Raw genomic sequence first — 15,784 nt, 5'->3', positions numbered from 1 at the left:
TGTTCGTTCATGCATTTACGTTGCTGTTTTTCGGGCATCCGTCACAGTAACTGCAGTTTTGTGTGTCACAGTTTTCACTGAGAGTCTCTCTTTGTGGTCTCTTGAGGAGGACAGCGGGGGGGAGGGGGGGGCAGGGAAGGGTCAAACTGTGCTGCAGGGTCCCTCGCTGTCCTCACTGTCTTCCCACAATCCTCCACTGCTCTGCGGGGGTGCAGCGTGGCCGCCTCGCTGCTGAACCAGGCTTGGTCTGAAGAGGCAGCAGGTTAAAAAAAAATGGGGAAAAAGTGTTATTTCATTCATCAAATCCAGTTTTCCAGATTAAAAATTAGATAAAACGCCACCGTGGAGACTCTTACCTCAGGTTTTCTCTGCTTGGGTTGAAATTCTGAAAGCTCTGCCTCGCTGGAGCTTGGATTGGCATGAAGCCTTGTCTGTTGTCCTTCTCTGGAGCCGAATCCGCCTTAATCCATGAAGTGATGTGGAGATACAGAGCAGAGTTTTTGCAATATAAATGAAAAACATAAAACTGTACAGAGTTGTCAGGAAAATATGGTGTCAAAGGATTTAAGGACTCATTACATATAAAGATAAAGATAAAGTCATATATTGTGTTTAGTATAAGGGCTTGTTGTTCCATTTTGGTTGTTTATTGGCAGCATTTCCCAAAAACTTCCAGATTTCACTGGAATTTGGTAGAAAGTTTCACAATGAGTCATGTTTTTGTTTTTTTGTGCAGATGCCGGAATCTTTTTTTAGAGCCTTTCCAAACATTGCAAGATAAGACATTTTCTAAATATTTTAAGGGGTTTTTATCTCAAGAGCTGCGAAAATCTGGCAGATGTATCTCATTACTGCCTTGTATCAACATGTGTATTTGGATGTAAAAAAAAAACAACAACACAAAAACAAGCCCCTATATGTAGAATTTTTAATGTGATGATAGCATCTCTGAACTGCTCTGATGACATTTTATGTTAATATTGGTGCAGTCCACATGCTGCTGCTGCTACAGTCTTCAAGTCAGAGCAGTAAATTCATACATTTAGAGGTTTTTGCAGCCTTAACAGAAGTAGAGTTATTGCTCTTTGAGGAAGGTTTAGTTTTTCCTTGTCAGTTCAGTTAATTCAGGCTAAAAACTAAACCAGTTTTATTCTGACACAGTTAAAAAAAGCATAAAAAACTTTAAAAGGTGCAGAAAGAAGTTTTTTGTGGCATTTATAGAGGAACGGACTAGGCACAAATGTATTATAATTTTCATAAGTATGTTTTGATTAGTGCATTATCACCTGAAACTAGAATGAGCTCTTCATATCTACACAGGGAGCAGGTCCCTTTCCATGGAGGCCGACGGACAAACCAAACACTGGTCTTTCTCGTTTTTTTGCAAATTTCGTAGCGACTTTGGGTTCTCCTACATCCTTGGAAAGGGAATGGTGAGGGTTAGGGTATCACCTCTACATACCAGTGAATCCTAAAACACTGCAGCTTTAAGAGAGATTCTGTGGATGTCGCCAGATACGTGAACTGAATCGCCCTCAGTCAGAAGGACTAGGTGAATAATAAAGATTAAATTCAGTGTTCTTTAGTCACCACTTTAGACAATGTGATGACAAGAGCACATTAGTTGGTATATTTATGTGTGTGTGAGAGAGTGTAATCTGAAATAGAAATAAAGATACATTAAACTAAATATAAAGGGCTACAGCATAGATAAATCAATAAATTAAATATATAGTAGTGCATTCTGGGAAATGTAGTTTTACTATCATATACAGTCTGCTGAAAAGGGAACGCTTTAGTCTGGGACTACAGGGCGTTTTAAACAAGGTAGCAAGGCTGTGTTTGTGGGGATTTATAAACTTTTTAAGAAGTGAAATATTGTAATCAGTTCAGAAACTAACTGGAGGCCAATGCAAATATTTAAGGACATCAAATTTAGGACTCTTGCATTTTATTGGTGCATGAGCTTCCCACAGTCTCACACCTAAAAAGAGACATAAAAAGCAAGTTTTTCCTGCATCAGAGACAAGAAGCCTCTCACACTGGAGCAGCATGAATAGACAACACAGTGCTTGTGTAGTAAAATCTTAATTACCTGTTTGGACGGGTCATCCCAGATGGGCCTGAAGGCACTTTTCGGATGGAGAGGTGGTGACCCTTTCCTGACGCTGACTAGCCTCTTCCCGTAGGAGCTGACGAGGCAGGGCGCCAGCCTTTCCGCACACTGCCCTGCGGGGGTTCTCAGAGGAGGGTGAGGGGTTAATCTGGGAATCTGCCACCTCAGACACACAGTCCTCTCTCTGGGTGCATCTCTGGACTGCTGCTGCTGGCTGTACGAGGGCTTCAGTAGCACCGGCACCTGGCTGTCCTCTTCATCCTCCCCGCTGTTGCTGCCCATCATCTCCCTGCGCAGGGTGCCATCGGGGCTGCAGGAGGTGACAGAGGAGTAGTCGAAGGCCGAGGTGTCATCTGGGTCTGTCTCGCCATCATCAAGGCTTTGGTTGGCATGAGGCGCCTCCAGCTCGTTGGTTCCCTTCCCAGTGGGCTGGCTGAAGGTGCCCTGGCCCGAATCACTGTTCTCTCCCCATCCTGGAGTCTCCGGTGTGAGGAGGGAGCAGTAAGCGTGTCCGCAGGCCGCATGCTGGTTCAGGAATGGCAGGTCTCTTTCACAGCCCTTCCTCCTCACTGGACTGCAGGACCAGCACTCCAGACGCATTGAGTGGCTGCCGTCAACCCCGTTAGTGAGGTTCACAGCCTGCTGGTCGTCCCTGTGGAGAGGAGAGAGGAGGTTACTGTACATCACATCATAGCAGGAGACATCAACTTGTAGAATGATGGACAGCAGCATGAAGATTGTAAAAATCTGAGCAAAGAAAGTAGCACAACTTTTACTGAGAATCATAAAGGATCTGTCTCACTCTGTAAGTCTTGGGGCGTCAGTTTTTCAGGCCTAAACCCTTCTGGTGCTTAAAGTCTCCCTCCACTCTAAAATGTGTTTTGCTTATTGTGACTTCGACTTGATGTTTGAGCTTCACCGTGTAGAGTTTGACACCTGAAGACTGTTTTCAAAATCATCTGCTGAAAGAGTGAAGTTTCAGTCTACCTACAAACATGATTTATGGCATCACAACTTGTTTTGAGCCAATCGTGGTCCAGCAACTTAAACAAGAAGGAGTAGATGTGATTTTAAGAATTTCCAACAACAGACACAAATGATAATGGGATTATTTGCAGTAAAACAGGTCATTAAAGTTGTTTTTTAAATAGATCTTTATATGAGCCTTTTAGTTCAGTGAACTGATGTGTTTAAGATGCTTGTGGCCACAGAGCACAACAATCACAGCAACAACATGAATGATGGAAATCAAACAGGAGCTACACATGTATCAGAGAAGAACCGCAAAAAAAGTGTGTTTTGTCCAATTTACTTGAAAACACTGCTGACAAATTTGTACATTTTAATGTTTTTTCTCTCCCTTCTATGCTAACTTTGGTTAGCAGCCATTTCATCTGCTAGATGTTTGAGCTTTGAGAGAAGTGACGGATTAATAACCTCAAACTAGTTCCAAGTATTTGCAAATTGATTTTCACGCTGTACTGAAATGAATGGACACCAGCACCATGAATAGATGCTTCGACTGGATGTTTTTTAAAAATCAGACTAAAAACATGCAAAAACACTGTTATGGTCTTTTAAACCAAAACTGATCAACAGTCAAAGCTTGCAGATGTTACTGAATGTAATAATGTGAGTGTTACTGTGAAGATTAAAGTGTTCAAGTTTAAACTAAATCTGTGCAGGAACAACATATAATTAAGTATTTCTAAGGTCCAGTCATCTAAACACAGAACAGATCATTTTTGCAGGTGAATCTCACTGAAAAATACTTATTTTACTCACATCTTTTGACTGCAGATGCTCTTTTACCTGCTGTACTGTCTAAAGCCAGCAGAGGGCGACACTCACCTCTGAGCCGCAGGGTTTGACTCCCCCCTGCCCTGCTGACTCTCTCTGGTCTGATGAAGCCTCATGCAACCATTTGTAGAGGGCCCGCCGGCTGCTGCGTCACAGTAGTTGCTGGTCGTGCAAAGAAGAAGAAGAAGAAGAAGAAATCACACTTTAAACTCTACACCTTAGTCAAAAACGCAGAAACACAGGCATTTTATATCAACTAGGACAAAATCAGGTCCTCTGATTCATTTGTCTGTTTTAGTTTATGGATCACTTTAACTGTTTCAATAAGATTTATATAAAGGTATTTTAAAGCAGCTGCTCTACAATCACATTTATTCTAATTTTCAAAGGAGAAAATACCTAATCTGATGTTTTCCTGAGGCATTACCTGTGTGTTTTTACATTGTAAAAAAACACACACACACATTCAGTTCATGATGAGACAGGTGATCCTTTCTCTGGTGCTCTCACCTTTGTTCAGCTTCCTCTCCTTCCTCCCATCGGACCTCTTCCTCCAGGATCACATGACAGCGAGACAAAACGCTCCTCAGTGCTCGCTCGGTTCCCAGGAGGAGGCTGCAGTCAGGATGCTCTTTACCTGTCCACTGCAACAAGTTCTAGACGAGGAAGGTGAAGCAGAAATAAGGAAATCAGTCAGAGATAAAATGTGACTATGATTGAGAGGGTGGGAATGATTTTGGTTTGTCTTCTGTATTTAGTAGGGCTGCCAATTATTTTCTTGATGAACTGATTTTGTCAGAAAATGCCTGCTACAGTTTCTTAAAGCTCAAAGAGACGTCTTCAAAATACCCTGTTTTGTCAGAAATACAAAAATATTCAGATTACTATTATGTATGACACAGAAAAGCTTCAAATTATCATGTTTGTAAAGCTGCATCCACTGAATATTTGAGGTTCTTGCTTAAAAAAAGATTAAATCGATTTGATTATCAAAGTTGACAAACTGCTGCAGCTATAATCTTCAAACTTGACCAATAAACAATCTATTGACTTAAATATGATTTTTAATATTTCTGAAAGCATTTCTAAACCTCCCAACAACCTACTTATATTTCCCCAACCTCATCACTTTTAATTTTCTGATCTGAAGCATCCGGTTTGGTGTTTTTTTTAGTGTTGGACGTCTCATTCTGGGCTGCAGTTTGCACTTTGGCCTCATTCAGCTCCACGTCAGCTCTACTTTGGGTTCACTGTGCACCTGCAGCGTGTGCTGACTCACCTGGATGTGACTCAGGTAGCTGTGGATGCGAGAGACGGGTGCCAAAAGCAGAGAGAGCAGTTTCATTTCCTCTCTCTCCATCTGGCCGATCTGTAAACGCAGACAGAAAAATATCCATCAGCGTGTCTGGTTTCTAGTACATTATGACGGAATCCGGTCAGCGCTGTAATACCTGTATTTTGTGTTTTTTCTCACAATGATTCAGTCTGTCGAACTCCAGGGAGAGGAATGATGCCAGGGTTGTTGTGTAGCCGAGGTACATATCAGAAAACATTGTCTGGAAAATGAGAGTTGATTAATGAGCATCATCAGAGTTCAACCAATCACCTGAATCTTTATTTTTTAGAAAGAAAAAGGATCTACTTGCATCATTTTGACCGATGAGCTGCACTAGGATGTCTCCCACCAGAGATTTCCAGTGCTCAGCAGAAAGTCGCTCCTGCAGAGTGTTTCTGAAGAGCAGATGTCGCTGCAACAGCTGCTCCGCAAACTTCAGATACGTCTGACTGGATACAACAACACAGATGTGAGCGTTTTACTGTACAGACACAGATGTGTATTTACTGCAGATGAGATCTTTTCCATTTCTGTCTCTGTGTCGCAGAAAACCTCCTCATGTGACCTTCCATGCTAGAAAAATCAGTTTGCATCAACTTTCTTTCTTTGTAGTCAAAAATCGGAGCAGTTTACAGTAGTTTACTTACTACGGTTCCAGAGTCATCAGGTGAGCAGGTGGTGTCTTATATTTGTCGTACAGCTGGTTTAAGGTTGACACGTACTCCCACTCAGAGTGGAGAAGCTGCATTGCCACCTGATGTCGTGCATCTGATCAGAAAACAAGAAACATATAAAAGGAGAGGTTCACAATTTGTCTATTTCAGTTTGTCTGTTTTAAAACAACATGATCATTGAACATTGGGACAGGTTTTTCTTGCTGTAATCTTTCCTCCTGTTTATACTGACCGTCAGTGTGAGATCTCTTCATAATGCATTTTCAGTGTTAGTAATAAGGGACAAAATCCACAAGTCTCCTTCCATGCAAAAATGTATTTAACAGTTTATTAGTCAAAGCAAGTCGATATTTTTCAAAGCTTTTCTTCAGACGTGTTTCCCTGTTAAGCTGCAATGGAAGTATGGTAACAAAAGAGAGACTTTGGCACAAAAAAGACTCATATAATCTTCAGATAAACTTTTATATACATTTTTGCACAGAAGAACTGTGGATTTTGGGCTCCTGACTGTTGATTTTAACACACTTAAAAAGTTGTGGACCCATCCTTTAAACTAAACAGAGGTTCGTACAATGTTTTTGTTGTTAAGTACGTGACTGAAACTGAATCCGACACTACATGAACACAGATAGAAGAAGAGACATGACAGAAAAAACTAACAAACCACATAAACCAAACCATGGCAGCACAAGCTGATGTGTGATGTTTTTTTGTTGCAGCACAAGAAAATAAACTAATATTGTATTTTTGTGCAATCCTTTAAATGTTTATTGAACATTTTATTGTACAAATATTGTGTAAAAAAAAAAAGAAGAAAAATTGGTATGGTTTTGAAAGCAAATGTAACATGTAGCTTGATTCACACTTGTGTTTTACTGTAAGCCACAGAAGAAAAGCGTTTTTCTACCAATCTGACAGATGATGCTGCGCTCTGTTTGACACAGTGTGAGCTCACCTGTGCCCTCGTTCAGTCCTGCTTTGAGGCCCTGCAGGAAACAGTGGAGGAGCAGTTTCCCTCTGGACAGGCAGGCCGAAGGAGCAGACGACCAGTCACACTGACACCGTCCCCCGGCCGGATCGACTGGATCACTGCATCACAACAGCGGACAGATAACAAAACATACATTTGATTTATTGTTTTATATGTCTTTAACACGCATAGATATGTTGTATCACACCACTTCAACCATATTGTGATCACAGTGTTTTCTCCACCTGCTGATCAGGTGAGATTGGCTTGTTTTTGAGTGTTATAAATACATTTTAACACATAAACATCATGACATAAATGAATCATGACAATATAATCAGATTATATTATTTTCTCAGTTAGCTATTTGGTCTTTAAAATGTCAGAAGTAGTGAAAAGTCAATCACTGTGTAATATTTCTCTTAAGTCAATGAGGTTTCTGGTTTGTGAGAGGCCGCTGATCTTCAGGACTTTGATTTAATTTGTTTAAACTAATAATACCAAGATATTGTTCTTATCTGAGCTGCTCTGTAGCTTTTATCTGTGTTACCTTTCCCTTTGTTTTGACATGGAGCTCTTTCCATCCTCCTGAGGTCTTTGTGTGTTACTGCAGAGCTGCAGGACCTGAGACTGCATCACACCAAGTTCCTCCTGCAGGATGAGGAATGAGTTTATATTTACTGTCTGAAACTAAGTAAGCATCATTTCATGCTGTGTTATATCAGTTTATGGTGCACAGTCTTGAGAGAAATCCCTGCAATGTGTCTGTGGTTAATCTTCCTTATTATAACCAAACTTTCCACAATTGATTTGTCTCTAAATGACTCTCACCCGCAGCGACTCGACCAGAGCCTCCAGTCGCACAGCTTTTTTCTGACAGGTCCTCCTGTTCTCCTCCAGCTCCTCCCTCAGGTAAGTGTCTCCATGTTGGATCTGACTGAGCTCCAGCAGGGCGCTGGTGAACCCTGTCTTCAGCTCCGAGACCATGCATTGTAACTAAAGTGGAAATATATTCATCAGAAATATTAGATTTATTCAAAATGCACAACAGGATGTATTTTTGCACACTGATCTCCTAAACTGCGCTCTGTCTTTGGCATCAGAGGACATTTATTTTCCACCTGCTGCTGTTTTAGCAAAGAAGGAGAAGAGCAAACTGTCTCTTTACAAAAAAACACTCTAGCTAATGAGGGGGAAGAATACCTTGGAGATTTCAGTGACAAGCTCGGCCTCTTGAGGCTTCATGACCTGCTCAGAGAGAGAGACACAAACAAAGCTGTGTGCAAACACTCGACAACGATTAATGCTCATCACAAACCGTGCAGTCTGAATGACCTTTTTAGATTTTTAGCAGCCGTCAGTCAGCCGGCAGATAAAAACAGAGTGTAGGTGCATGCTGTCCTGATGTAATTCACTCTGTCCTCCCAGCACAGATCAGATAGTGTATCAGACACACAATGGGAACAAAAACAGGGGAAGTCTACTTGTTTTTCTCACAGTAAAATGAATCCTTAACCTCTTCCTACCCAAATGCTCATACACATTACAAGAAACAGGTATTCATTTAACATCTACATGATTTTTAAGCACAAATAAATGCAAAATCTATCATAATTTATTCTTTCTACCATAACCTATTTAAACCGGAGGAGTCAGTATAACATTTGCAACCTTTTATAAAGACTTTAATGTGTGTTTGTGTGTGTGTAGTTGTTTGTTTGTGGTACCTGCTCAGATGTTGCCCCTGCCAGCAGCCCCTCTGCTAAGGAAGTGGTGAGCCAGCCAAAGAGCTCAGCCCTGCAGGGGAAAAGGCTGCAGAAGCCAAGATCCCTCCTTATAAGTCTGCTGACAGAAGGACAGGCACAGATCAGCAAAAAATGAAATGTGTGCAATAAGCAATAACCCTAAGGTTTAAACATCAAATTAATCAAATAAAAATCCATTTTTAAAGATTAATTAAAGCTCTCCACAGGTTATTTTAATGGAAATCAAAACATGAAAAAAAATCCCATTTTCAGTGTAGGTTGCAAGACTATGATATACATATTATATAGTTTAAAAAAAACATGATTATACTTTAAAATATAATGATAAATCAGCTGTCCAAGTGTTCAAGAATCCTTTACAAAAAAGTGAAGCAGTGAAGCAAAATAAAGCCACAAGAAACTCACCTCAGCTACAGCTCTGCAGTGTTTATACTCCAGACATTTGAAAAGATGCAGTGACCCCTAAAATCCTCCGGAAAAGTGTTGTATTTCTCTCTGAGGTAAAAACTTTCAGTGTCGGTCATTTGCGGTGTTTGAAGGCGGTGAAGCCTCATGTTGCTGCGTGCGGACAGCAGATGTCCCGCATGACGCTCACTGAGCATCTCTGTGATTTACTGAGGAAGTCAGGTCGAGTATGAATCATGTCAGAGCCCTGATGGAAAATATACTTTATTATAGAGACTTTTACTGTAATTAGATACTGTTGTACATTAATCGAGCTTCACACAACTCACAAAGTACTAAAATACTGCTCATAGAAAAAAATAGGACATTTTGCCAGTAGTAGATACATTTTATAACAAACCATTCATTCAAGTGATTTACAAGGTCCGTGCAATAGCTATTAATAAGATAAAATAAGATGAGGTGTGAAAACAGATAAAGATGTATTATATTATTAGAATAAAATGATTTTAAAATAATAATAATTACATAAATTGTGAGATTACACTAAAAATCTATATATATTACAATCATTTATATTTTATAAATGAATTATTTGTTCCTATTTAATCCACAAATCAAGTGATGCAACACCATGAACATCATGCAGCCATGATTTATACACTACACATAATATAAATATATGTATATGGGTATAAGTATGAATAATAATTACAATATAACATTACAAAACATATAAAAGTACGATGTATAGTGGTATATGTATAAAGGTATAGTTTTATAGGTTTTAAGTATGTTTGTTTATTGAATTAGGCAAGTCGCTTGATTTTAAAACAAGGTCTGAAAAGTGGATTGAAATATGACTCTACTGATTCATTAACAATCATTAAATAAACAGATAGTATCATTAAACCAAAGAAACCAGACCACAATTTCTCTTTTATAAAGTTTTTGCTCTTTTGAAGGTCGTCACCACCCCACACAGACTTCACCCCGCCCGCCTGCATCAGTCCCTAAATTTAAATCGAGCGCACACATGGTTACGTCATGGACGGAAAGGGCGGGGTTAGAGGTCGGTTCTTGATTCTGATTGGCTGCTGGCTGCACGGAGTTTTCAAATTGAAGCAGCAGCTGGAGCTGTCAAAACAGCAGAGAAGGATAAAGGGACACCGGTGAGGAATAAAGACAAAAATACAGCTCAACTGGATTTTTGTACCCTTTATATGAATGTCTGTAATGTTACACAGCTGTCTTTTCTCTCTGGTAACGTTTAGAAAAGGTTTAATATCATAATTCACCGTTTTGCAGCAGCTAGTTAATGTTAGCATAGCGTCCTCAGACAGTATCATCAGCTATGAGATTAAATATAATGTTTTATATGTTAAATAATAAGTTATCTTTACTGTAAGCTTAATACACAATAAATATTTTAAAGTGTTGCACTATTTCATGTTTAATTCACGTTTTACAATTTGGAGTGTCGTGTAGCTCCTCGTGTTGCAGACTTATTTAAAGCAGTGGTTCTCAAAGTAGGGCTCGGGGACCCCCAGAGGTCCTTGAGGAAGGTCCAGGGGGTCCGCAGCAAAAAAGGGAATAATTTACTTTTACTATAATTATCCTAAGTAACACAGTGACAGAATTTATGACTATTTACAATTACAGGAGATGGACAAAATATAATGAAGCCCATTTCCATCTCAAAATAATGACTTAGTAACTCAAAATATTGACTTAGTATCTCAATGACTTATTAGTATCTCGTGTTGAGGTGCTAGGTCATTATTTAGTTTATATAGTTTCTCACTATGTTGACTTACAGGATCACATTGGCAGGAACGGGTTTTGATAATAATAAGATAAAAAAAACACCTGCACAGTGTAATTCAATCCTAAACAAAAACGTCCTTTTTGTGAAGTAAACAAAATAACAAAAACCGAACATTATAAACTTAGTATTGTAAGGTAGTTGTTTTTCTTTTAACTGTGTGGTTATTGCATTAAGATATTTGTGGTTTCGTTGTTTAACTGCTTCCTACTTTCTCACAGTCTGGAGGCCTGAAGTCATGAGGACGAGTGAGTTTGATTCCTCATCAGAAGAGGAAGAGGTCGGAGATGAGCAGCTGACTCCCTTTCACATTTCCTGGTAAGTTTCAGCTGCTCTCTCTTGGATGACCACATTTTGTGTTGTTTATGAGGGTCATAAGAGTTTGTTTTAAATAGAAAGATGTAAAATAAGCATCACTGAGTTCATGCATTATATATTTTGATCTTCTTTAAAGACTGTGAAATTCAGACATTTTCTTCTAAACACATTAAATAGGTCATAAATGTATTTCTAAAAAAGGTGTAAAAAGCATTTCAACCATTTAGATTTGAAATTGTGGAGCTAGGCTTCACAAACTGTGTTTCAAGATTTCTGTGTCTGGATTTAATGGGCGGGTCTGAAAATCACCGCTGGGTTACGTAACCCGGCGATTACGTAACCGGTAGCCAATAGCACGGTTACACACGGAGCATAAACCCGCCCCTGCTGCTGTAGAGGTATAAATACATTCAGCTCACACTACTACTACAGTCTACAGTTAGCCAGTTAGCTGAGTTAGCCGCCGAGCTAACCACCGAGCTAGCCACCGAGTTAACAGCTGAGTTAGCCGCAGAGCTAGCAGCTGAGTTAGCAGCAGAAAGCCCTCAGGCCTAGCGTCCATTTTTCTGGTAGAGGTGGTGACTTTGATTGACAGGTGACATTTGGTAGGGGGCGGGGCTTCAGCGAACTCGACGGCCACTCCCACAGTGTTTGGGAGAAGAGAAATAGGCAGACTTTTACACAACTTTGATGCCTAATTTCATATATTTGGTGATTTTTTTAATCATTCAAATTTGGCAGGGTGGTTAACAACACACTTTTCTTTGGTATGTCAAACTCAGAACACATATTTACTTTTACTTTACATGGACTTTAAGGTTGCCTCTGTCCATAGTGGAGTCCTCCCAGTTTCTTGGGATATGTGCGCTACCAGGTAAAGTTGAGTTTTATCATTTAACATTCTTTATTTCACTGTTCTTACTTCATTTGTAAGATTTTGTGAAAATTATCATTAAATAATCTTTCCTTCATTTAAATGCAGGTTGCAAATACAAAGATATTCGCAGGAGTCTGCCAAGAGATGTTGGTAAGATGACTTTGACTCATTGTGATGGTCAAATTAAACTCTGGAGCTGATAATAGCTGACAGATAGAAGTACGTCATACCTGCAGATTTGTGAGTGTGACTGTGAGCCAGCAGCTGCTTGTAAGTTTTGTCGTCTCGTTAACAGAGGAGATGCAGAGTCAGGGGGTGCAGGACGTGTTTGTTTTCTGCACCAGAGGGGAGCTCGCCAAGTACAGAGTTCCCTCCCTGCTGGACGTCTACCAGCAGCAAGGCCTCACAGTTCACCACATGCCCTTCCCAGATGGAGACGTTCCCAAGCTGGAGCAGTGCTGCCAGATCCTCAAGGAGCTGCACGTCAGCCTCGAGAACAACAGGAGGACGGTGATCCAGTGAGTTTAACAACCCTTCAGACTGTCATTCAGAGTAAAGACCTGGAAGATAAGCAGACAAAGCAACATATTTAAAGCCCCCCTGCATTCAAGCATGTGTTTTCCTTATTGTTGTTCCTTCAGTTGGATGTTTGAGCCTCACTGTGCAGAGTTTGACATTGAAAGGTTGTTTTTACATTTATCTGCTGAAGAAGAGAGTTTATCTATGCTCACTGAAAAACTGAATTTTAAGAGGCGAGACGATGAGCACGATTTGAGACATCACAACTAATTTGGAGCCAATTAAGGGCCAGCTTACAATTTTTTAGATTTATTGGACAGTTTGGCATAGAGACCAACAGGAAACAGGAAGAGAGAGAGAGACAGGAATGACCTGCAGCAAAGGTCCCTTGCCAGAATTGAACCAGGGACGCTGCCATTATGGGGCATGCGTGGTAACCATGGGCTACCAAGGCGCTCCACCAGTACACAATCTACACAAACATAATGTGGACCCTTGACACTGTGCACAAGAGAATAGACTTTTAGGAGAGTAGTACACATCTTGTATCCAGCAGCATAACTTTTGAAATTAAACATATTCATAACTACGGATTTTTAATTATGTAGAAATAGAAAATACCATTTTAAGGATTTTTATCAAGGTAACTGAACATTTTCTGGATTTTTATGTCCTAAAACATGCTTGGATTATTAAACATTTTCTACTTTATCTTCATTTTGGTTGTGGAAAAAATGGAACAAAAAATGGCTAATAATACTGCTAAAATATACTGACTTATGATGATGAGCCTTATTTTTTTGGCTGCTTATTTTTTCCCATTTAACATATTTATACTTGCAATTATACAATAATTAGATTAAAATACTGAACAAAAGGAAACACTTATGTTCATCTACCCAAATTATTAAACATCCTTTTTTTGTGTTTAAAAAGATGCAAAACTGGTTAAGATATACATTACAAAAAAAAGAGCATACGTGTAATGGAAAGTAATTGATGAGAGTTTACATTACAAATGATCATCCTCAGATCTGAATATGACAGATTGTAATCACAGTTAAGCAGTTGAAGTTTAATCTGACTTGGCTCTTAATTAAGTATTAGTGCAGCAAAAGCCTTTATATAAACACGACCACTGATAAAAACAGGTCAGTTTGTTGAATGGAGGCTTATTGTTTTGAGTCACTTGATAAAACAAAGCTTGAAAGGCCGCCGAGAGGCTCTTAAATCTCCCAAGTGAGCTGAAAAAGCTGTTCACCAGGCAACAGGAGGAAACTGGTTGTACTGGTGTGTGAGTGTGTTTGTTTATGTAAATGTGACGCAGGGGATTTGATACCTGAACATTGAAACAAGGAAAGGTTGAAAACAGACATTGATGCAGTCAAATCTTCTGTGGCATAGCTAGTTTTTGTGTTTTTTTCAATATTTGTATGATATCTAAAAGCTTTTATTCATAATGTTTTATTGGGTATTGAAAACATCTCAATAAAAAGACTATCAATTTGCTTTCAGCTTTATAAACATGCATTTGATGTGATTTTGCCCTTTTTTCCTTCTTCCACCCTTCAGCTGTTACGGAGGCTTGGGACGCTCTGCATTAAGTGAGAATATTTTACTTTGATGCTTCATTCTCTTAAATACATCCTTAAATGTTAAAAAAAAAAGTTTGTCAAAACATCTGCACTGGTTTTCTTTCATGCCTCGAATCACACGGCTGTCTCATGGTTTTTGTGCCGTTCAGTCGCCGCCTGTCTGCTGCTCCAGCTTTCCTTCACAATGACGCCAAACAAAGCCATCGAAATCCTCCGGGAGCACAGAGGAGGAGGAGCGATACAGACAGTGAAGGTGAGTCTTTTTTCTTTCTCTCCCTCTCTGAATCTGGAGGACAATGCTGGTGTGTTTTCCCCCCCATGTTTTTACATTAATATCGACCATTTTCTATTCCAAAAACTTACCACAGTTTCAGAGATAGTCTTTTCATGCAGCACGGAAATAAACATGCAGAGACTCAGAACTTGTTTGGTATTCATGTAAAGAGACTATTTTGATTTATTATTATCAGGTGATAATGAAGTTGCAAACGGGGACTATTTTGCAAGTTTCTCCATGGTGTTTATCTTTGAGAGTTGAGAGTTGGCTGAAACTGTAAATAAATCAACCACACAAGATAAACATGGTATTTGTGAAAAGAATCATGTAAATTATAGCCTCACCCATAAATCAGCCTCATGCTCTTATTGGGTAATATTAGCTTATCATAGATATAGATAACAAAACAGTTTAGTGCAGATATGCCAAAACAGTTATGGTAATTTAGAAATGGTAAAAAAGCACCAAAATGTGCTAACAAGATTTATTTATTCACTGCAAAATCTTTGTCACAATTCTTTAATAACCAAATTTTAAGAGACCCTTGTCATTATGTTTCTTTATGTTATGCCTTTATATATATATATAAAGGTAATACTCGTCAATATACTGTTGACAAAAAAAGTAAATTAATGCTTTTTAGGCTTTTCATTAACTGATGACGGCTTTATTTTCCTTTTCCGCAGCAATACAACTTCCTCCACGAGTTTCGGGAACGATACGCAGCCTACCAGGAGAGCAGAGAGCCTTCTACAGAGCGCTCAGTCTCTCGGTGATCTCCTCTCCTCGCTTCAAATTCATGAGCCGTGAAAATGTCTTTGAAATTTGCTCTGTTGTCAGTGATTCTTCTCTGCTTATTATGTGTGATATAATTGTATTCTCTGATGATTGCACTTTAAAAGAATACTTTAATATATTGCTTGTTGTCATCCTCATTATTATCAAATAAAAGACTTGATGGGGGAAATCCTGCTGCTTAATGAGTTCATTATATATTGCTGCATTTATATCATATTTAAATTAATGGTGTTTTTCTTACAAATGTTGATGATTTAACTGCTGTGTTCAGGTCTGCATTTTGTTTACTTAATAGCACCAAAAATACCAAAAAGTCACAGGTCTGATCCCAAAGTCAGCCATTACATCCCTTGATGAACACACACCTTTGAGTCTTTGCACATTAACCAAATGTAAACTGGCTCTAGGGATGAAAAATATCTTGACTATCAAATAGGTTGCCACAAACATTCATGGTTCCCAGAGCCTAAATCTTAATGACTTTGATGATCCTCTAACTTTTTACTTA

The 15,784-nt window shown here is 39.2% G+C and overlaps 2 protein-coding genes across 2 annotated transcripts; one reads left to right on the top strand and one right to left on the bottom strand.

Annotated features, from left to right (window-relative positions):
* Nucleotides 1-141: 141 nt before the first annotated feature.
* On the bottom strand, nt 142-7,883 carry si:ch211-67f24.7 (uncharacterized). Its single transcript, XM_062440831.1, has 12 exons — nt 7,728-7,883; nt 7,447-7,547; nt 6,882-7,015; nt 5,900-6,020; nt 5,563-5,701; nt 5,368-5,472; nt 5,196-5,285; nt 4,427-4,572; nt 3,968-4,078; nt 2,096-2,768; nt 357-460; nt 142-247 (listed from the first exon to the last, which is right to left on the bottom strand). Exons 1-12 carry the CDS (start codon nt 7,881-7,883, stop codon nt 142-144), a joined length of 1,986 nt encoding a protein of 661 aa, XP_062296815.1.
* A 3,231-nt stretch (nt 7,884-11,114) lies between these two features.
* Nucleotides 11,115-15,436, top strand: cdkn3 (cyclin dependent kinase inhibitor 3). Its single transcript, XM_062440145.1, has 7 exons — nt 11,115-11,210; nt 12,029-12,084; nt 12,193-12,237; nt 12,383-12,605; nt 14,179-14,210; nt 14,351-14,454; nt 15,165-15,436. Exons 1-7 carry the CDS (start codon nt 11,131-11,133, stop codon nt 15,252-15,254), a joined length of 630 nt encoding a protein of 209 aa, XP_062296129.1. The 5' UTR covers nt 11,115-11,130; the 3' UTR covers nt 15,255-15,436.
* The last annotated feature ends 348 nt before the right edge of the window (nt 15,437-15,784 follow it).

Source organism: Scomber scombrus, chromosome 19 (genome assembly GCF_963691925.1).
Source record: "Scomber scombrus chromosome 19, fScoSco1.1, whole genome shotgun sequence".
Lineage (NCBI taxonomy): Eukaryota > Metazoa > Chordata > Actinopteri > Scombriformes > Scombridae > Scomber > Scomber scombrus.
The sequence above is the reverse complement of the archived record's forward strand: the minus strand, read 5'-3'. Positions and strand labels throughout refer to the sequence as shown.

Coding starts and splice junctions, on each gene's coding strand:
- si:ch211-67f24.7 (XM_062440831.1), bottom strand. CDS start 7,883: ATGGTCTCGGAGCTGAAGACAGGGTTCACCAGCGCCCTGCTGGAGCTC. Junction 6,021..6,881: donor AGGACTGAACGAGGGCACAG/GTGAGCTCACAC, acceptor TTTTCTGATCAG/ATGCACGACATCAGGTGGCA. Junction 461..2,095: donor GGGATGACCCGTCCAAACAG/GTAATTAAGATT, acceptor TCATGGATTAAG/GCGGATTCGGCTCCAGAGAA.
- cdkn3 (XM_062440145.1), top strand. CDS start 11,131: ATGAGGACGAGTGAGTTTGATTCCTCATCAGAAGAGGAAGAGGTCGGA. Junction 12,606..14,178: donor AACAGGAGGACGGTGATCCA/GTGAGTTTAACA, acceptor TCCACCCTTCAG/CTGTTACGGAGGCTTGGGAC. Junction 14,455..15,164: donor GAGCGATACAGACAGTGAAG/GTGAGTCTTTTT, acceptor CCTTTTCCGCAG/CAATACAACTTCCTCCACGA.